The 20,687-nt window shown below is 49.0% G+C and overlaps 1 protein-coding gene across 2 annotated transcripts in view; it reads right to left on the bottom strand.

Annotated features, from left to right (window-relative positions):
* Nucleotides 1-17,272, bottom strand: part of PPP1R16B (protein phosphatase 1 regulatory subunit 16B) — a 40,946-nt gene extending 23,674 nt beyond the window's left edge. For both annotated transcript variants that reach the window (XM_009959496.2, XM_009959498.2), the window contains exon 1: nt 17,026-17,272. In XM_009959496.2, the coding sequence (XP_009957798.1) occupies nt 17,026-17,272 (247 nt within the window). The remainder of the gene's footprint in view (nt 1-17,025) is intronic.
* Between the last annotated feature and the right edge of the window lie 3,415 nt (nt 17,273-20,687).

Here is a 20,687-nt window from a genome sequence, read left to right as displayed (position 1 = left end):
GTACATCTCATCATAAAGAATAATTCCTGGGGAAAGGAGCCCACCAGATCAGGAGCATCCAGCGAGGTCCAGATCTCACATGAGCAGTGCAACCAGTACAGTTGTATAATGGTAAAACTGACCTACAAACCTTGAACCAAATTCTAGCTATTCCCCTTTGAAAGGCAAGCGCATGAAGTCTGCACACTTCAGCCCTGGCTGCTGCCAGCTCTTACAGCTGTAACCTCTGGCTTGGCTCCACGCCCCGACAGGACCATTACCTTTCCTCCATCCAGCACACCCGGGAAGAAGGGGATCACCAGCAAAAAGCAAGTTAAAATGGACCCTGGTTGCACAAGTCGCATAATCTGTGCAACCCATTGCTAGGGAACAGAGCACATTTTGCTGGCCAAGATCTCCAGGTACTTTCAGCTGAAGGACACAAGAAGGAGCTGCTGCTCTGGCGCTACCTCTTCCACCTAACGGGACACTAGAAGCACTGAAGCAAAGGACAGTTTCCCAACGAACATGCATCCCTCGTAGATCAAATGGCCACATACGGTCCTCTGGGGACTGAACAACTGCGGGGGCTAAAAGGAGCAAGATGACAATCAGGCTTGGCATGAGGCACAGATAGTTTTCGGGACAGACCACATTAACCTCTTCACTGCTGAAGCCTTGCTCCCCAGCACGGCTGTTCCTCAAGAGGGTTGTTTCTCTAGACAGTTTCAATAAACCAAATTGGTTTGAGCTGTTCTGTGTCTGTAATGCACAACAGCATCAAAGAGATTAAAAAGAAGAACACAGGCACCAGGGATTTCTAGTAAATAAAACACCCAGAAAAGCAGAGATGAACATTCAGCACATACAGTCGAGGTTCAGATGAGGCCATCCCCACTGCAGGCAGAGAGGATCAAATCATGGCAGCTATGATCTTCAGAGTCACCATGCCATGGTGACAACGCATAAAGCAAAGCCGTCTCCTCCACCCCAGCACCAGCCCACCAGCACCAGTCACAACAGCCCTGGTCAGATGGAAATTCAGATAGACCTGAGCCCCAGAGCAGCTGGGCAAGATGTGCAAACCCTCCCTTGGATTTCTGTTCCGCAGTAAAATTCCAAGAGCATTAGAAAGAGGTTCTTCAAGGAACTGTGCGAGAAGCAGGAGCTCTTATAAGGAGGTTCTTACGTTGCCAGCAGTTTTGGGATGCTTTGCAACTTTCTGGTCCCTCCTTCCTCCACCCAGAGTATTTAAATCAAGGATTTTCTTCAGACAGCGGACTAGATTTGAATGACAAGGTTTCCGCAGCTTCTTGGCTGGCAATCCCTTCCTTTCTGATATTCTCGCTGGAAATAAGGAGAAATTTGCTTTTGATGAAGCGCATTCCCCAGGACTAAACCAGCAGCGAGAGACAGGGTCCAGGCTACGCTGACCCACTGACGGATCCTATTTGGCCACACTTCTGGATCAGCTCCTACATGTCTGTGTCACACAGGGTACCGTATCTCCCCACTTCCCTTTCACAAGAAAACAGCTTCATAAAAACTGCCAAATCCTGCTCAATTTATCACAAGAGAAAAACAAAACCAGCCTGGACTCAAGAAATGGCTCTCTGGAAGATGCCCCTTCAGCTCCACCTGTCTCTCCAGGCAGTCAATTCAAGGGCATTAATGTCAGCAGGAGCACAGTGAGATATATTTTAGACATCACACACAACTGCTGCGGAGAATAGCTCACTAAAAGCCTGATTTACTTAACGACCATAGCAGTAGCTTTGCAAAACCCGGGTGATTTCAGAGGAAGCCGGTGCCTTGCTGCCGCTCTGAGTCACGGGAAGTGCAGCACCGCAGCCAAGCCCCAGAGTGAGGCAGGAACACTGAAGTTTCCCCCCAACTATTCTTATCTTCTCTCACAGTGACTCAAGGCTCGTTTTCAAAACCTATTCAGAGCAAACAAACAAGCCACCGCATTCACTAAACCCTGCTGCGTCCGGGAAAGTGCTGTAAATCACATGCATAGACAGGGTTTACATGCAGAAGCAACAAGGAATGTGCATCTGCAATGATTTTATGGCACACCAGCATGGATAATGGTTTTGTGCTCCTAGAAACAGGTGATTTAAATTCCAGGGTGTCACAGATTTTAATCCTGAGCTAATTTTTCCTCTTCTATGCTCTAGCATACATCACCATTATTGAGAGAGCAGAACTCACAAAAATCAGATTTCCTGAAGACAGAGTACAAGAGAATTATGTTTTCTATGGCAAACCAGTTCAACAGAGGCTCAATAAAACATGATTGACAATTAGTGTTTTCTTCTTGACAGCTAGTAGCAATTGTCTTCTCCTTAAATCTAGTGCATTTGCCAATTTAAAACTAATCTGTCCAAAAATGAAACAAAACATCTGGCAAAAAATTCCCAGTGAATGTTGGCTAAGGTTTACAAAGTTATACACCAGAGCGTCACCTGCTACAGCATCAGACAACACTAATTAAGGTAGAGCCAACACAGCCTTGTGGAAAGAGCCATCAGGCAAATGGAAAATGGATAGGAATAGCTAAATCAGTTTAGGTTTCCCCTAATAGGGGTAGATCAAAAGAAAACTAACCTGATTAGGAGGGAGAGAGACACTGATCCAGATTCATCGAGCAAAGCAGAACAGCTATAAAGTGACACTTATGGTTGTTTTCCTTACCAGGGTCACACAAAGCAGCCCTCACGTACCAGCGGATCTGGCCCAGATTTACAGGCTAAGGGAGACCCTTTCAAATAAGGACAGCTTTCCTCCCCCCAGCTTACTTTCCCAGTTAAGCAGCTGTCCAAAAGAAAAAAAAAATAGGCCATTTAAAAAAAAGCCCCCCAGAATTTAATTAAATAGAGTAAGTGACGCTCGTTGCCTGTTGGCAGTGCCATTCTCCCTGCACCAGGCAGCTTGTCCTGATTACGGGCAGGTCGAAGCCACATTTGCCAGACCAAGGCTCTTGGCTCAGCCCGTTTCAGCCAGCCATGCAGGAAGGGGTTGGTTCTAGCACTGGCTGTGCCCATGCGCGGGTCCCCAAGCACCCTGCTCCGAGGGTGCACGCTGGTGCGGTGACACGGTCCCCGATTTGGTCCCAGCATTCAGACTACGGCAGGGCTTGTCAGCGCACATCCCGGGATGCTGCAGCGCTGAACCTTGCAGGAACACGATGCGTGCACACCCCAACGGCACCGCGCCCGCCTTCCCAAGGGAAGCCCAATACGGATCATGGATCCCGGCACCCGCACCAGCCAGGGCACCTGGAAGCCATCACCTCCTCCAGCAAACCCTCTCCCCTGTGAGATTAGCTCACCATTACGCACAGCTACCACCACTGCTTACAAGGGGCTAATTGTAGTTAAACACGGCGACTGGGTGACTCGCTGGGTCCCTGGGCTCCTGCTCCACCGGTCACTCATTAACAGCTACCTGAGAGCCCTCTGCCGTGCACAGCACCGCTGCCAGGCTCCTCGTCAGCGCCAGGGCCAGCTGGCGCAACCGCCTTCACAGCGAGACACACCCAGGCTGGCAGGGTAAAAAGCCCCACAGAGCCCCCGCGCTCCCCAAACCCCACGGGAACGACTCGCTCCCCAGGGGCGATGACAGCACAAAAAGCTCCCCCCTGCCAGCAGTCTCGGAGAAGGCTGCCCTGGCCGTGGCCCCACGGGCTGCTGCCAGTCCCGCTGCTTTCCGGAGCTGGCGCATCCCAGGGGATGCGTGAGCGCACATTTTCTTTCCAAAGCAAATAGCCTGCCGCAGCCCGTGACCCTTTTGCTCAGGTTAAATGCCTAAGCCCAAGTCAGCATTTTACACGCTCACTCTGTCCACTGCAAATTGTGACAAACCTAACGAGGTTCTTGTTGCTCCAGGAAGCTGTCCCAGAGCCAGGGGCAGGCTGCACCGCTTGGTCCTGCTTCTGCATCATGTGTATCCTGCTCTGGCAAGGAGACCTCCAGCCTTCCCTTCGCCTACCCCACAAACATTTCCATCAGCAGTGCTCTCCAGTTGCAGCTCCGTCACCCTGCTTGCCTTTGCTAACAGCCCTCGGACCTGTAACCATAAGATAAACTGCTCCTGTGCAGAAGACCCTTCCGTAAGTAAGACAGACCCATCAGGAACACGCAGAAGCTAGAGCACTCCCAGGTCCCGTGCATGGAAGGCATTCCTGGTTCTCCTGCTTCAGAGCCATCCCCTGTCCACTGTGGGAAGGTGGCCTCCCTCCCACGCAGCAGGTCTGCCACGCTGCAGGCTTCTACCACAGCTGTGGAGAATTCAGACTTCTCAACAAGAGCAAAGGGATGTCCACGACAAAACAGCCCGTGCCCAACGTCCTCTAATATTTTAGTGAGAGATAATAAATGTAGCCAAGGCTTTTGCATGAGTCTCACCACACCTCCCTGTTTGCGCACAGGTCAGACACAACCTGACACCTCCCAAGGAGCCAATATCGAGTTGGATGTTGTTAGGATCTAACACAGAAACTGCTTTGGGACAAGGAAAAACTGCAATACCAACTTTGCCCACTGCAGCGTGAACGAATATCGTTCTCTTGCCCCCCAGTGCCAAGACACCATGGTCTGTGGGTGACAAAGCTGTTAATTTCATCTCCCAGTTACACAGTAATCGGTGCTGGTTAACTCCTCGAATCAGCCCACTGGGTTTTGAAGCCCTCTCCAGGGTCCCAGCCATGGCATCTCAGGACCTCCACGTATGATGCTCCATGGAGGAGCTCTTTCCAGGGGGCACAGCAGAGCCAGGACAGCTGGCAAATGAGGTGCCACAGCACTAAGCAGCACATTGCAAGAAGAGGTTTTAAATAGACATGAGCAGCTCAGTGGGTAGGTAAACAGGATCCCCCATTTCTTTCCTGTTCCATGGATGGAAAACCCACAGCCCCTTCCTGTGGGAAACAAAAGGAAGGAGGAGGGTGGGGAACCCACAGCACTGGGGTGGGTTTCCAGAACTGGGTAATGACTGCCCCAGGGAACCACTCCTCCCTACAGCAAAGAGGTGAGACATTTCCACTGCTGCTGGGAACTTCTGGTGCTGACCAGGGCAATCCCCAGGGGCACAGAATGCCATGTCAGTATATTTTAATACCATAGGGCAGAAATGCTTAACTGTGTTAAGATCTTTACACCAGCATCCAACAGAAAGGAGCTGACCATTTTTCAGATGGATTCTGTATTCCTGAAAAGCACAAATGCATTAGGTGGCCAAACCAAACTGACTTCAGTGGAACCCGAAACATCCAAATATCTTTAGAGACCTGTGCCAAAATGCTCAGGGATTCACGAGAAGCCCCCAGTTTGTCCAGGAAGGCTGAATGAGCAACATGCTTCTGGAAGCTTTCAAACCCATGAGAACGATACAAGGATCAAGCAAAGCCAGATGGCCAGACCTCTGTCTCATCACACTTGCACTGCTCTGGGCACAGCTCCTTCCACCTCTAGCTGCAATTCAAGCTGTCAATCCCACTTCACAGGAGGAAATTAGCCAACAAATACTGTCCTTCAGCTAGAAGACAAGCCTTTGAATATAAGGGAAGCAAGAAATATTTCCTGTTCTCTTGCTCCCTTTAAGATAACTGGACAGATCAACGATGCAAACATTCCCATTACTAAAGACATGGGAAATCTTAGAGCACTGAGTGATACAATGCAGTGATGACCCAAACCTTGAATCCACACTATAGATTCAGTGCTGACCAGTACTCAAATGACAGTTTTCCTTGCTCTGAAGAGTGCTGGAAAATTGCCACAGATGAGAATATTTTGGGTCAGGGGGCAGAGCAGCAGCTTGTTCATAGCTATTTCACAACTACACGATTAAAGTTATGGAAGAATAAATTTACTGTGAAAGCACACATGGTATACTGCCTAGATGCCCTTTAAGATGAAATTTTAAACTCACTGGCCCTTCTAAGAAAAGCAAAATGGACTTCCAGCACTTCTCCATGACCTGCTGTCACCTACCAACCCAGACATGTGGTTTTGGCACAGCAGCCAGCAGCAGGTTGGAAGTTGACTGGTTACAGCCTAGACTGGAGTTTTGTATCACGTTCAGGACCTGCATCATTGTTTTGACAACAACAGCTTTAGGAGGAAAGAAAACCCTGTGATCAACTGCCTGACAGCCAGGAGGATGTCACTGCAGATCCACAGGGACTGTCCTCCTTCGCTGGAGCTCTGGCTCTTTCTAATGCCTGCTATTTCAGGCTACCAAACCAAAATTTTAATTAAGAGAAGAGTCCCACTTAAGTTCCCACAGAGCCCTGCTCTAGCCTTGCTAATGAAAGACAAACTGACAGGATCTGAAGTGAAAAAATAAACCAGGTCTGAAAAGTTCGAGAGTCACGGAAAGAGTCTGAGCTCCTAAGTAGGTTGAAACTCACTCTCCATGTGACTGCCGTATGACGTCCAGCCCCACGTTTCTAAGTAAGTTGGGTCCTGGTCTCTGTACAGCTGACGGACTCTCCAGAGGGTTAATCACAGCACCCCAGTTCGGATCTCACCCATCTCCTCTGACAACACATAAGAATCGAGCCCAAGGTTGGTAGACAGATGCAGAAAGTGCTCTTCTCTTCACATCCTTAACGTGAGTGAAATGGGTGTCCTTTACTGCAGGGTCATTGCTTTTTCCAACTCCAAGAGGTTGACAGCTGGTATGGATTTCCAGGTGACTTCCTTGTCCTAAGCCACTGGGCAGACCATAGACGTCCTGCAGCAATGAAACCTGAGTGCAGCAGAGCCCCTCCATTCCTGTGCAAGGACTTTGCGGTTTTCATTCAATAATATTCTGCTGGTAAAATTTTGCTTTTATTGAAAAAGATGATCTTGACATAGGGAATCCTTCAGATTGGGTAATTTGAAAGACTTCAAATACACCAACCCATCGCGCCTCATTACATTCAAGCCTTATCATTTCAACCGAAACTGGGCAGGTATCAGCCCTTGATCTCCAACCTTTGCTGCTCTGAATCAGACCAGAGGGGAAATACTTTGAAGGTGCCAGGATCTCCCCCACCCACTCAAAACGTGGATGTTTCCAGACAGATGTAGGTGTAACACAGGACAAAATACAAGCTGTGCGCAGATAATGCTTCTCTATCGCGGAAACCATCAGCTGCCAACCGGGTTAAAATAGGGCTGGTGCAACCAATGAGAAGGTTGTGAGAGCGACCTTCAGGTTAATTCCTGCACTAGCATCCCGTTTTAGAGGTGAAGACTATAGCAGTAGCGCTTAGGAGGATAAAAAAGTGTGGGTTTTTTTGTTTGGTGGGTGGTTGGGTTTTTTTGCAGTGGCGGGGGGGGAGATGGGTGTTGGGTGTTTTGTTGTTGGGGTTTTTTTTTTTTAGCTAATAGGATTTCTCTTGTCAGCCCAGGTAAATGCACATGAAGATAAATGAGACTTTGGAAGTTTCCCATTGCAATTCAGAGCTTGGTGCTCTTACACTCAAGGCAGAGACCACTCCTCTGTGCCACTTTGAAAGCAAAGCCAGGCAGAGCAGACAAGACCACCAGGAAAAAGGGAATTCAGATCAAGCTTGAAATCCTTGGCCAAACTGACAGATGCTGCAAACTGTTATAAAATGTATATGGAGCATGAGAAACACAACAGAGCAACTAAAGCCAGTTTCCTACATGAGTAATATTTACAGCCAGTCTTCCTCATGCTATGCTATCTAGGGAATCCAGAAGCCAAATTCAGCAATAAGCAGTTGCAAATTGCAGGGACCTCAGTGGAAACTGCATCTGCTTGCTAGTAGCTGCACATGGGCTCTTGTTCCCAGAATTAAAAGGAGTGCAGGGTGCTTGATTGCATCTTGGCTCTTGATTACAAAGGCATCAGCAGACAGAATTAAACAGTTTGCTTCCTGGCCTATTTAGCATCCTTTGGGTACCGGGTGAGAGGGTAGGCAAGGCTTAGGTGACATTTTTAACAGCTGTGCCAGAAACGGATTTATTTATTTATTTTAATTTTTGTCAAGACATTTGCAGTGGGTGATAACGTTGCCCAAAGATCTGGCCACGCTCCAGAGATTAAAAAAAAAACACCAAGCAGAGAAAGCGTGTGTAAAAGCAGCTCTGCACTAGGTTATAAGGCACCGCCTGAACCAGCTGCCATAGCAACTGCTATTAAAGAAAGAATTAGAGCATTCTTCACGGAAGTAGGAAAACTCACAGTCAATAAGCGTAAGGATGGGATGCAAAGCAAAATAAGGAAGGACAAATATAAGCACACAGGAAAAATATGCGGAATTGAATGAGAAGCAGGGCCACTTGCACAGGTATATGTGCTCTTGTGTTGTGGAGATGCCTATAAATACACTAAGATACCTAACGCCAACCTCATTAGCAAGCATTTTAGATACAGTTGATCCTGCCTTGGGGCAGGAGGTAGATTACATGACCTCCCGAGGCCCTCTCAACCTCTATTTTCCACCATTCTAGGAGGAAGAAATCTACACCAGCTGAGCTGGACTGAATCCAGAAAGGCAGGAATTTAAATCTGGAAAAAAAAGAAAAAAATAGATTTAATCCACTTTGCAAGTTCTCCTTGATGGGGAGAAGGGGCAGAAAGCACAGCCTGCAGCTACAGCTTACAGCCAAGTTCCTCCTGTCCAGAAACTATACCCAAGCACTGCGTTTTCAACTGCATCAGAGTAAAGCAGCCACGTGAGGTTTGGTCCTGCAAGAAGGCTTTCTTCCAAAAACATTCACTTCCCTACCAACATTCATTTGCAAAGAAGAGTTAGACACCTGGCTGCAGAACTGTGCTTTTGGTTGTGAGTTGTTTTAGTTTTGGGGTTGTTTCACTACTTCTTTTTTTCTTTTTTTTTTTTTTTTTTTTTTTTAAAAACCACACTTGAAAACAGAATGATGCTGCAAAATGCCAGGTACCAGTAAGCTCTCAGGAGTGACTATGCTAATGTCTCATGTCCTTTTCACAGAATTGGATTAGATATCACAACACAGCACTGCAGCAAGGCAGAGCCTTGGCTATCAGAGGTCATGGCCAAGGTAGGAAGACAGACCATATTTCACCCCGGGTTGCTGCTGCTTATTACGCAGAAGATACCAGAGGTCCCCGACTGAGCTGCTATTTATGCTCTCTGGTGTCTCGTTATTGGAGTGGGACAAAACACACAGTTAATCGGAGTGTAGGAAATAGCACACGCCTGGAAGGCAGCCAGGCAGGCAAGAAACATGTTGCCTGCAAGAAAGCCCATGTCACAGCTCTCTGGAGCAAGGAGCTGGCATGGAAGAGCTGATACGACAGCCTAGCCGTTATCCCACTGAGCAGGCAGCCAGGCGTGCTGCCTTCAGTCCTCGAGCCAACCCATATCCATGGCCATTGCTGCACTTCCCTGCCTTGGTCCCCCTTGTGCCGATGGCAGGCTCTGATCCCCCCAGGGAAACCACAACGGCAACCAAGCTGGGAAGTTACTGGTTAGAAAAAGCCACCGATACATTAGCAAGTATTATCAGTCTCAGACTGGGAAGTTCTGGCTTTGACATTTGGCAGCAGCCATCCAAGGCCACCTCGATGCCGTTGGAAGCAGAGAGCCAGGACAGGGAAAGGAAAGGTTAAATGCCAGCGATTTAGCACTTCACTGTACGCACAAACATCCCCGGGCACCTGGTTGAATTAAGGTCCTATCGATAATCTGCCTTTGGCTGACAAAAGTCCTGACATTCCCGGCGAAGGCGGCCATTGCATCCCAAGCTCTCCCTGCTGTGATTTGGCCGGCCAGGGTTTGCAGAGCAGATGGTGACCTTACATATCCTACCTCCTGCACCTTGCATGCACAACCCTGAGAGTTTCAGCCTTTACTCCCCATTCCCAGATCCCCTTTAGAAAGGCAATACTCCTTCCTCACGGTTGCATTGAGAAGCAACCACCGACAACAGTAATAAACCAAGAAATACCCAGTGTGCATTCAGGGTTACATGCAACCAAGGAGACACTAGTTCCGAGCTGCCCCTCCAAAACACGTTGTAGCCAAATTTTAGAAGCCGATTAAGCAATTTAAGCCACTTCTGGTAAGAAACAAAATCTGGGATTGGCAACAGTCATTGGCCAATTCCTGTTTGATCTCACACACCTTGAATCCAAATGGACCATCCTTACTGCAGGGACAAGTAGTTCGAATCCAATGTTTCTTCATTACCTACATTGTAATATCTTGTAATACCGTTACAAGATACATAAGAAATATTTGCAGTGGTATCAGAAATGGCGGAAGCTGGAACACATGTAAGAGCCAGAAACCAAAACGATGTGAAACTAGCCCATTTCCATCACGCAAGCCAAGAACACGCACTCTGCCAAAACAAGGTGCAAGCGGAAAGATGTGCCCACGGAGGTGAGGGTGGGCAGCCAGGCCTGCAAGAGGTTGGCAAGGGGATATGTGTTCAAATTTTGATCAAAAGAATTCCAGCCAGGATCCCTACATCACCGTTTCTCAGCACAGTCAGTCAGAGTGCATTTGCGTGCACGTTTTCAGTTCTTGTTTTAGTCAGGAAAAGCAATTGCTCACTGCATGGGGCACAGGAGGCAGACTGCTTGTGCTGAGCCTTGCTGTGAATTGAGAAACCCAAAAGATGCAGAATTTCTGGTCTGTAGGTATGGAAAGAGCAAGCAGTGGTGTTCAGTGCATGCAACAGCCAGCGCCCCAAGAACGCACACACCCCGATCCTTCCGAAAGGGATTAAGAAGAGGCTTGACCCACTGAAACCAAAAGCTCTTCTACAACAGCTGGCATCACATTTTATAAAATCCATTCTGAAGTTAAGGAAATGTCTCATTTAAAAAGTAAAGTATTTCTGAACAAATGTTTTTGTTTAAAGAAAGGATTTGAAACAAAATGTTTAAGTTGACATTAGATTTGGGGAGGAAGGGCCGCCTCATCCCCGGAAAACCCGAGGTGGACTTTCAGCATTAATTTCTAAACAGAAAAGCTGGCATTTCAAGCTCTAATGGAAATGTAAATAATTTTCCCACTTGATTGAAACTCCAAGAAGTCAGGAAAAAAAAAAAAAAAGATATTATTTACTTGTTATGACAACAGAGAAAGTTGCATATTCAATATTGCTCGTGCTCCCAGATGCCAGCTAGTTAGCTGCCATATGCAAGCCACCCTGCATTGGCATCACATCCAGATTGCGTGAAAAAGCCAAGTTAAATGTGGCCAAATATGTGAATCTGCTTTTGGAAGACATACCAACCACCATTAACAAAATTAACAAAACCCATCATTGCCAAGGGCTCCCACGCACAGCTTCCTCAAGAGGGCGGCTTTCCTTTCCACACCTTTGGAGTTTAAAACTCAAGAAACGCCTTTGTTATTGAAGAGAAACTTTTCATTTCTGACTTGTGTCATTCCCCAAACATCCAGATATACACTCAGACTGCTGGTGATAAAAGAGGAGTTTTTTCCAGAGCCCTTCAAAGGGCATGAAACCCAGGAGAAAAATCTTCTCAGACAGATAAATGCACTTACTTATAGACTCGGACACAGGAATCTCATGTAAAAAGCTTCAGGAGACTAATAATGTGGGTGGAAAATTAAGGCACCTCATAAAAGGTTTTTAGTAACAAGGGAACAGATCACATCAACTTGGAAAGGTTAAAGAAAGCAATTTATAGACACTAATTAGGGCCTCTCTTTAAAATGCCTTTGCAAATGACAAGGTTGGTTTTATTCCAGAAAGGTGCAAAGAGAGTGCAGTAGGAGCTGCCTGGGGATGGCTCCTAAAAGGGTTCACCACGCTCCTCATTACCGCACATTTACAGCGGATTTAAGGGTCAGCATGAAGGGAGACGTGGGGGGTGTATTTATATGTATACACTGTGCAATACTTATACCCTCCCTGGGGAAGTCTTCTCCACACTGGCGCAGGACCTGGCGAGCCCCAAGCTTGCGCCTGCTGCTCTGCTAACGGGAACCTTTTTGCTGGATGCCAAATCCAAGGTCATCGAACCCGAGTTTTCATTCACTTTCTGGCTCACCAGCCATTAGGATCTGCATGGTTAAACTTGGGCAGAAACACTGTTTTATACAACATTCTGGCTCTGACAAAGTTCTGCTTGCAGGATGAAGTGCCAGAAGGACTTTGCAGCGATGCTTTCCGGAGCCACAGCTCGGGAAGCAGCGGGTGCCTGCAGGGAGGCAGCTCTCATCCGAGATCAGGAGAAAGCAGGGCACCTCCAGCACCGCTGGAAGGTGAATCAGTCCTTCAGGGGGTTTCTTTCTCCATTGGTTCGCTGAAGGGAATGCAGCTCACCCCCCAGCTAACGCTAACACCTCCAGCGTCTCTCATTCAAGCGGGAGCTCCCCCTGCAAACGGGCCAGGTGTGCAACAGGACTTCAGGGCAGCAAATGCCATGTGTCTGTACAAGCAGCCACTTTACTCACCTCTGGGATCTCTTTTTTCGATTTACAGAACACCAGCTCCTCTCCCGAGCTCTGGGGCTGCTTTTATAGGAGCTCAGCGATGTAGAAAGACCTGGACACGACAGCCCTGCAGCAGCCAGGGCTGCTTTCATGGACAAGGTGCCACCCTGGGAATGGCGGGACCAGCTGTCACGGTCACTCAGTGGACTCGTGATGGTTCGTTTGCTGTGATCTCGAAGTGCAAAATTAAGGCAACCATGCCAAAGGGGTTTGCTATGGCGTCCCTATGGTCCCAGGTCCAGGCAGCGTCCTGCCGGTCCTGATGATCGTCATGATTCTCGGTGGGGGAAGCTTCCAAAGTTTGGGTGCTGAGGAGCCCCTTTTCATGCCCAGTAGCACCCCTTGCTCCTCCTCCATATCTCTGCCTCTTCTGAGCTCCATCGATGCCGATCGATCCTTCTTGATAACGGTTCTCAGGCTCGTCCCTGGCACCGGAGAACGGCACGGCACTCTTTCGCCAAAACAGAGCCCTCTTGCCTCTGCAAGGCTCCCTCCTTCGGCTGTTATCTCCCCCCACCAGGTTTCTAGAAGGGAGAAGTAGACAGCATCTCTATCCTTTGGCCGTTTCCTGCCAGATGCAGCTCTCGTCCTTGCTCTGCCCAGGGCACAATGACCTTACAAGCCTGGCATTCCATTCCCAGGATCAGCAACTGCTTCTCAGGCAGGCCGCTGCAGGCTCATGTCAAGACGTTAGCCTAACTGTCGGAGTCCATATTCCTGATGACAAAGTTGAGACAATGCTGTTTTCGGACCAACTCTTACACCTGCCTCCTCCCCACAGTTTCAGTCCATCACCTTGCAGGATGGCCTTGAAGGGCGACAGCCTTGCAGTTAGTGTGGTAGCTTATAAAGCATTGCTTTACTGCGGTAGAAAGCAACTCTCCTCCGCAGCCATTAGAACAGCCCAGAGGTCACATACAACTGCTGCTCCCTGTGAGCTCTGTATGGACAGTGTCCTCCCCTTTGCACCATCCCCCTGCAACCAGCTCAGATCGTGCCTAGAGCTGAGTGAGGGCTTGAACATATTTCCACTTGAAACAGTGGCTGCACGATGCCTCTCCACAGCACACCCTTCCCAGCTCCTCCGCAGGGCAGAGCGGAGTGGGTCCAGTGTGGCAACTGGGATTGCTCTGTCCTCACTCAGAGCTCACCCATAAGCCATCTGTAGATATTTCAGCTTTCCAAACCAAAGGTCCCAGCCAGCACGCTGCAGCCCAGGGGGTCCGCTACCCTTGGTCTGGGGTCGCTGCCCGTCACCTACTTCTCCCCAGAGTGACTGTCTGCTCACATCTGCCACCAGCGTGTTAGCAGTGTGCTCCCTACCCTGGTTCTGTCAGCACAGATCCAAAGGAGCTTTTAATAGCAGCTTGTTTGTTAAGCCTGGGATATTTTGACAGATCTGTTGCAGAAGATGCAAGGAGCAAGCAGGCAGGAGCCATCACCCCTTCGCAGCTCCTGCCCACGCCGGGGCTGACACTCCCTAGGAGCCCTTGCCTTCAGTCCTGCTTCGCCACCACACTGAGATACAGCGGTTCTGCAACACGCCCCGTCACCCACTCATGGACTCAGCCATAGACAAACCTGGGTTTCTTGCATGGGAAATAAGTCCTTTTCTCCAAGGCTGTCCCATTTGTAGAGCCAGAGAGGTCACAGGCTAGCTGGGAAGCCAGGGTGGCTCAGCCTGGTGGCCATGCCATCGGTGGCAGAAGGAAATGGGGATGAGGGAAGGTGCCGCAGGTACCCGTGGGTGCACAGGAGTGGAGCAAAATGAGCACTGCTCTTTCAGTTACATCTGGGCAAGGCGCAGGCAAAGGACGGTGACGTTGGCACGTCCAGGTCCTCAGGAACACGGGGCTGCTCCCTGAGGAGCAGGGCAGGGTTTTGCACCCACCAACTCCATCCTACAGGGCTCAACCCATCGCCTCCATCAGAAGGTTAGGCCACAGCACAAGACGCCTTCCCAACAATGAGCTGACTCGCTATCCAACTCAGCTTTCTTCTCCCCAGTTTTATTGCCCGGCGCCTATGACCATACCCTCTCCCACTTCAGGAGTGGGAATGTTAAAAAAATGCAAAAGTACAGAAAAGTAATGAAGAATGGAAATGGCACACCTACTCAGAGGTAGCTCAGAGGTGACATGTGCCAGCTGCACCCCCAGCTCTCTAACCTTCCTCATGCTGACTTCTCAGCTTCTTAATCGCTTCTATTTCACCTCCCCCTCCACTTCCCCCATAGAAACAAAAGATGATTCATACACCGAAATAATCACCTGGGACCTCCAAAAGCCCATGAATTCCCTCACTTTGGCCTAGGATGCTTGATAAGGAATTTTCCCAGTTTGGCATCTGAGTTTGACTCTGTCCCCTCCTCCCCTTTATACTGGTCCCATAGCACAATGCAGGCTGAGCAAGGGCAGAACCACACACTGTATTTAAGACTTAAATTAATTGACCACAAAACAAACGGAATTTAAACTTGAGGCATCTGAAAAATCCAGCTACGCAGTGGAAGCACCTGTGGCCCCGGGGATACCACCCCTGCCCTCTCCAGAGGGTGAAGAAGTTGATTTCCCACCAAGCAGGGAAGTGCCTTTATCACAACTGGTGTAACCAGCACCACATTGGAAAGAGCAACTGTTCAGAACAGAGACCTGCAGCAATGGATTTTTCCCTTACAGGAGGAAAGGAGTGAAGTTGTGAGCTGAAAGCTCAATTCCTGCACTCCCAACAGCAAAGAATTCACGTCCACACGTGGTGCACGGCCGTCCTCCACAGGACCTCTGACACCAGTTTGTTAATGCCACTGGCTGAACACCCGCCAGCCCTGCCTGCTCACTGCCGTCAGGGTGCATAACTACCGTCCAACAGTGCTGTGTTTGCAAACACCTCCGCCATTTGTGTGTCTCTCGCAAAATAAGAAAATATTTCTAAGGCAGACAGTGAAGGAGTTTTCCTCCTTCCAAACTGCCCAGATCCAAAGCCAGAAGTGCAGAAAGCCAAACTACAAGGTTGGGCCTCTCGAAGACCTGGTGGCCCCATTGCAGTCTCCAGCCCAAGTGCAGAGCAAAGGCACCATCACCGCATGAAGAGGAGGATGATGAAACGCTCGTTACCCACCCCAACTTTGTGATCTGTCACTTACAGGTGGGCAGCTGACTACAAAACCCAAAGCCATACCCTGCCAAGTATCTGCCAGCACAGGCAGGGGTGATACAAGTCATAAACCTGTCAGCTCAGGTAATGCCAACAGCCACAACTTCACAACAGGGCCCTAGTTGGCTTCACTGCTGGGGCTCTCCTAAAAGATTACAGCAGCTCAGACTGAGAAACACAGGTTCACTGGAGCAAAGAGCTGGAAGCAACTGTTAAACCTTTAAAGCAAGGAAGAAATAAATGAAAGCCATTTCCAGGACATTATCACAGGTCTGCTCTTTCAAAGAGAGGCTACAAATGCACACAAAACCACAGACACACAGCAGGGCTTGGCAGACACTCGTAACGCACTGCCCAGGCAGGCATCACTGTCCACCACCAAAGCGCTGCGGTTCCCAACAGGTGCAAAACACGCACATGAAGACAAGTTAGGGTGCACAAAAGGCCTTCTCAGGAACAGGGACATGACTTTGGGGAGATTCCTCACAAAACAAGACAAGGTCCTTGCCTTCCACCCACATACCATGCAAGTATATACTGCTTCTTGCAATAGATGCTGGAAACTGGAGCAGCATTCACTAGCAGAGATGCAACTCAACCAGCCAGGTTTCCTAAGCATCTCCCTTCTCTCTGCCATGCCAAGGGATCAGGAAGATCATACCAATTTCACTACCTGGCAGAGCGGCAACCCCAAAGGCTGCTCCAGGTCTTCTCTGAGAAATGTTTCTACTCCTCTGCAAAGAAATAAGCTCTGCCTCCCCCAAGCTTACAGGTTTTCCCCCTGTGCTGTGCTGAGTCCAACGGGAATTGACTTTTACACCTTTTTTTCCCCTCCCTTCAGATCTTGAAGCAAAAGCAAAGCACTTTGATCAACTTTGAAATGGTGCAATTAAACCAATTTCTGAACAATTTGCAGTTCTCTTCTATAGGGAGCATTAAGCAAAGCCACACTTTTCAGCATTTTGAACAGGGAAAAAATTTGTATATCCACGTAGCTCTCAATCCATCCCCCCAAGCGGGGGAAGCTGAAGAGATTTACACTGACATGTAAATCCCTGCGACAGACTTCTATAAAACCACTAAAAGAGGCACGCCCAGAAGGCAAAGAAGAGTTTCACACCTTCTGTAAGTAGAAAGTGTGAAAAGGAAAGAGATGAAAGCTGCCTCCCTTTCCCTGAATCTCGGTCATAACTCCTGCTCTATCCTGGCATCGTGCGCCCACTCCTGATGTCAGTCTCGGTAACACTGGTGTCACACAGTGCTCTGAGGATCCCAGAGCTACATCAGAGATGGCAACCATGTCAAGGGTAGCCCAGTCCATGGATGTCAACACAGATGCCTCTGCACACCACAGCACTACGTGGACCTCACACATAGCCAGACAAAGAAATTGTCAGACACAAGTGCCATACCTTCCTCCAAGTCATTCCTCAGAGAAGCCTCCAGCAGAGCAACACTGGCTTCAAAAGACACTTTCTTCCGGTTAACAGCATTTCTTTTCTTTTCATGCTTCCGCTTCTTGTGCTGCATCTCCTTCTCATACTGCGCCCATTTCTTCAGCTGCTGGGCCCTCCGCTTCTGGGCTGCCCGCAGCCTCTCCAGCGTGGGCACCTTATCCAGCAGCTGCAGCTCTGTCAGGAGGTCCACGTGGGCATCCATCACTGCTGCTGAGGGAGAGGGGGTGAAGGATGTCCCAGCGGGAAACGATGTCCCACCGCAGGTCCTCTGGATCGCAGCTGCCTGATGCTATACCAGCATCTTAAGGCCGAGGTGGGAAGCGCCCATCGCAGTGTCCGATGAGAATATGGTGGAAACCTGAAATGAGGAGGAAAGCATGAGGGATCCAGTCTCATCATCCCGCACAGACAAGCAACTAAGACCAGCCCATTGGAAAATGTGACAGGCAACACCTACCGTCTCAAAAGGCAGCTCAGTTGCACTGTAATTGCTTGGTTGTTCTCACTTGGCCTTTGTGATTCCACCCTTCACCCACTCCAAACACCCAAGCAAAACCCTCTTAATTAAACACTAGTTTTAGTGTGCAGTTAATTCATACGTATAGTTCAAGGTAGTGCTCTCTTATAAGCAGAAGAAAGTCTTAATAAGCAAAGATCTTCCATAGCATTTGATATCATTCCTCAGACAAGTCAGGAGAGATTCAAATACTAAGACATGTTCTTCCCTCCAGCTGGCCCCTTCCAGCGCTACCATCGCCCCTTGTTACAGGTGTCCCCAACATGCAGCCAGGACTGCACTGCACTGATGCATGCCAGCAACCATCTCCCTGAAGCATTTTGGTCTCAGCAGCAAAACACAGGGCAGAGGGGACCGAGACTAGCGGCAGAGCCCAGGGTACCCACAGACACCAGACGAGGCCAGCCCAGGACAAATAACCCAGAAGTCAGAGGCCAGAGATGCATGGGCCTACCCAGGCGGTGCCCCGAGGCCAGGCAGGTTTTCCCAGAGGAGCTCTACCCACCAGGAGCATCATCCGTGCTCTTCTACTTCATCCATCGACCCCTCCTCACCCCAGCCCTAGGCCAAGGGCAGACGGACAGGATGCAGCTCCCAGGAAGACATTACTGCCTCAGCTACTGAAAAACATGTGGGTTTGTGTTCATTTCTCTCTTTCTTCAGGTTGTTTTTTTTTTTTTTCTACACCACACACTAGCTCATTCTGGCTTTGCTGTATGGGCTCCACAGCAACAAGAGCAGTTAAATCACAACCCCAGACTCTTGATGTGACCATGACATTAGAGACCCCTAAGCAGCGGTACCCACAGAGCAATCAACCAGGGGGACCCACAGGCAGTCACCCAGTCATCTGCTGCACAGGAGGAAACATCCCAGATTTAAGGAGCAGTCCAACACAGAAAGATGCTTTTGAAATAAAGCCAATGTCACCTCCAAATTGAATGAGTCCTTTCCAAACAGACCCGTGCAAAGCGCATCAAATGGCAAGATGAGCGTGCCAAACGGAGGTAAGCTGCAAACAACCACGTAGGAGATGAGAGCTCTTATGGTTCAGCCAGCTTGGGGAGGAAAAAAAAAGTTGATGGGGGGGGGCGGGGGGAGACCGTGGAGAGCTTAAGTATTCACAAGCACCTGAGAAAGCCCCAACAGGGCAGCTGAAGCCATTCCTTGCTTAGGTCTCTTGCTCCAAAAGAGAGGAAGCAACAGTCTCATAAGCAATGGATGCAAAGCATCTATGGGAAAAACAGCAGTAGAAGAGAGGTAGCTAGACCCAGGTGAGAGACATGGTAAGGATACCAAACCTTTCCCCATCCAGCCAAGCCAGGAAAAGCCACGGTTCATCCCTCTTCAGAGCATAAAGCAGCCCAATCAGGGAGGCATTACCCTGAGGAGCTGCAGGGAACTGTCCATGCCATGCAGCCGATCCACCACATCCCAGTGAATTTCACAAGGTTGAGACATCCACTCCTTCCAAACATCGCTACAGACCTTCCGCAGGGGTTTGACCTTACCTATAAATATCTCGGCAGACTGACAGCAAGGCACGCCGTTTCCTCTGCGAGATAATTGGTTCGAGAAACGAAAACAAACTCAGCCAGAGCACACAGGCAAGTCCTGGGCAGTTGCTTTATCCAGTAAATGGCCAACAGAAGGCCAAGGGCAGCTTCAGCAGCACCTTCAAACCTTATTTTGAGGGTTTCAGGACAGACCTGAGCAAAAAAAAAAAATCCTCTTCCATCTCATTAAAAAAAATGCTTTAGTTCCACATAGGGACAAAGCTAAATCCTTGCAAACTTTTTATGAGAGATACTACATAGAAATTCAAACACTTGCCTGAGATGGAAAATATCAATTCATGACTTTAACATGCCACTGGAAAGCGAGGGAAGTGTGCCACGGCTCCTCCATGGCACAACAGCCCTGCCCAGCTCTCCCTGGCCCCTGCCCACAGCCCCCAGAAATGCTGCCAAAAAGGGCTGCGTAAATGCAGCCCATTTTCCAAAGAAGCTTTTATTTTGAGGCAGAGGCATTTTCCAAGCACACGTGCTTGGCGGGAAAGCTCTTCACCACCTCTCGTGAACTCAGCTCTGCACAGTACGGCTTCTGCCCCTTGCAGGCATTCCTGGGAAGGTATCTTTTTTGGCAATCTCTGCTCCAGTAACACAGGCTGCAGATCTGAAGCCCCATTTACAATACCTCGAAGGAGGGGAGATAAGGGCAGGAAATGCCTCTCAGCATACCACACGCGGCACTCCCACCCTGCTCCTTTTCCAGGCCACTTCTGCCATTGTTCACTGAAAGATGAACAAATATTTTCCAAAACACACCTGAAGTAGAAACAAGGACCTAATTCTGCAGGTTTATTAAAGCAAAGAAACCTTATTTCAGCATTTCCCTGTTTACCCAAAAAAAGCTGGAAGCTTTCTTGGTGGCATTTAAGACTGCACCTTGGAAAGAGCAACAGGACACTGATTTATAAGGAGAGGAGAAGCGTGGCTTGCTCTGCTCGCCCACATTTCAGCTTTCCTGCATGCAGCTCATCCTCCAGCAGCTCCCCTGCTCTCACAACAGAACAAAAGGGAGATTCAACTGGCCTACAGACAGGAATGAGATGAAGAGGGGAGATCCACAAACACCAAGAGACAAATTCTGGAAGTACCCGACACCAGCATTTCCTCAAACAAACCAGCAAATGAACCTCTAAAGGAGCAGAAAGATCACCCTGAGAGGTATTCCTGAAGGGGATACAGCTCAACTTCTCCCAGACTTAAGTACAAGTCCCCGAGCACCCTCCAGAGACCCCAGAGCCTCAGAAAGACTTTGGCTCCATCACTCTGTATGCCTGTTTGCTGATGACCTGGTTTCTTCCCTGTACCGAAAAAATGACACATTGACTTCTCATTGCACAAACCGGTCAGTCTAACTACAGCACAGTTTCAGGCCCCAGCATTTGTTTACCTGCAAACAGACACAGGAGCTGGCTGTGTGGGTGTCTGGGGTTTGCAAGGCATCGCATTTTGGTTTCTGTTTTATTTAAAGAAGAAAAAAAAAAGTGCCGTTCCTTGCGTTCGACCAAGCTGAGTTTCCATGAGCTCAGCAG

The sequence above is a fragment of the Leptosomus discolor genome, chromosome 17 (assembly GCF_034619465.1).
Source record: "Leptosomus discolor isolate bLepDis1 chromosome 17, bLepDis1.hap2, whole genome shotgun sequence".
NCBI classification, from domain to species: domain Eukaryota; kingdom Metazoa; phylum Chordata; class Aves; order Leptosomiformes; family Leptosomidae; genus Leptosomus; species Leptosomus discolor.
The sequence above is the reverse complement of the archived record's forward strand: the minus strand, read 5'-3'. Positions and strand labels throughout refer to the sequence as shown.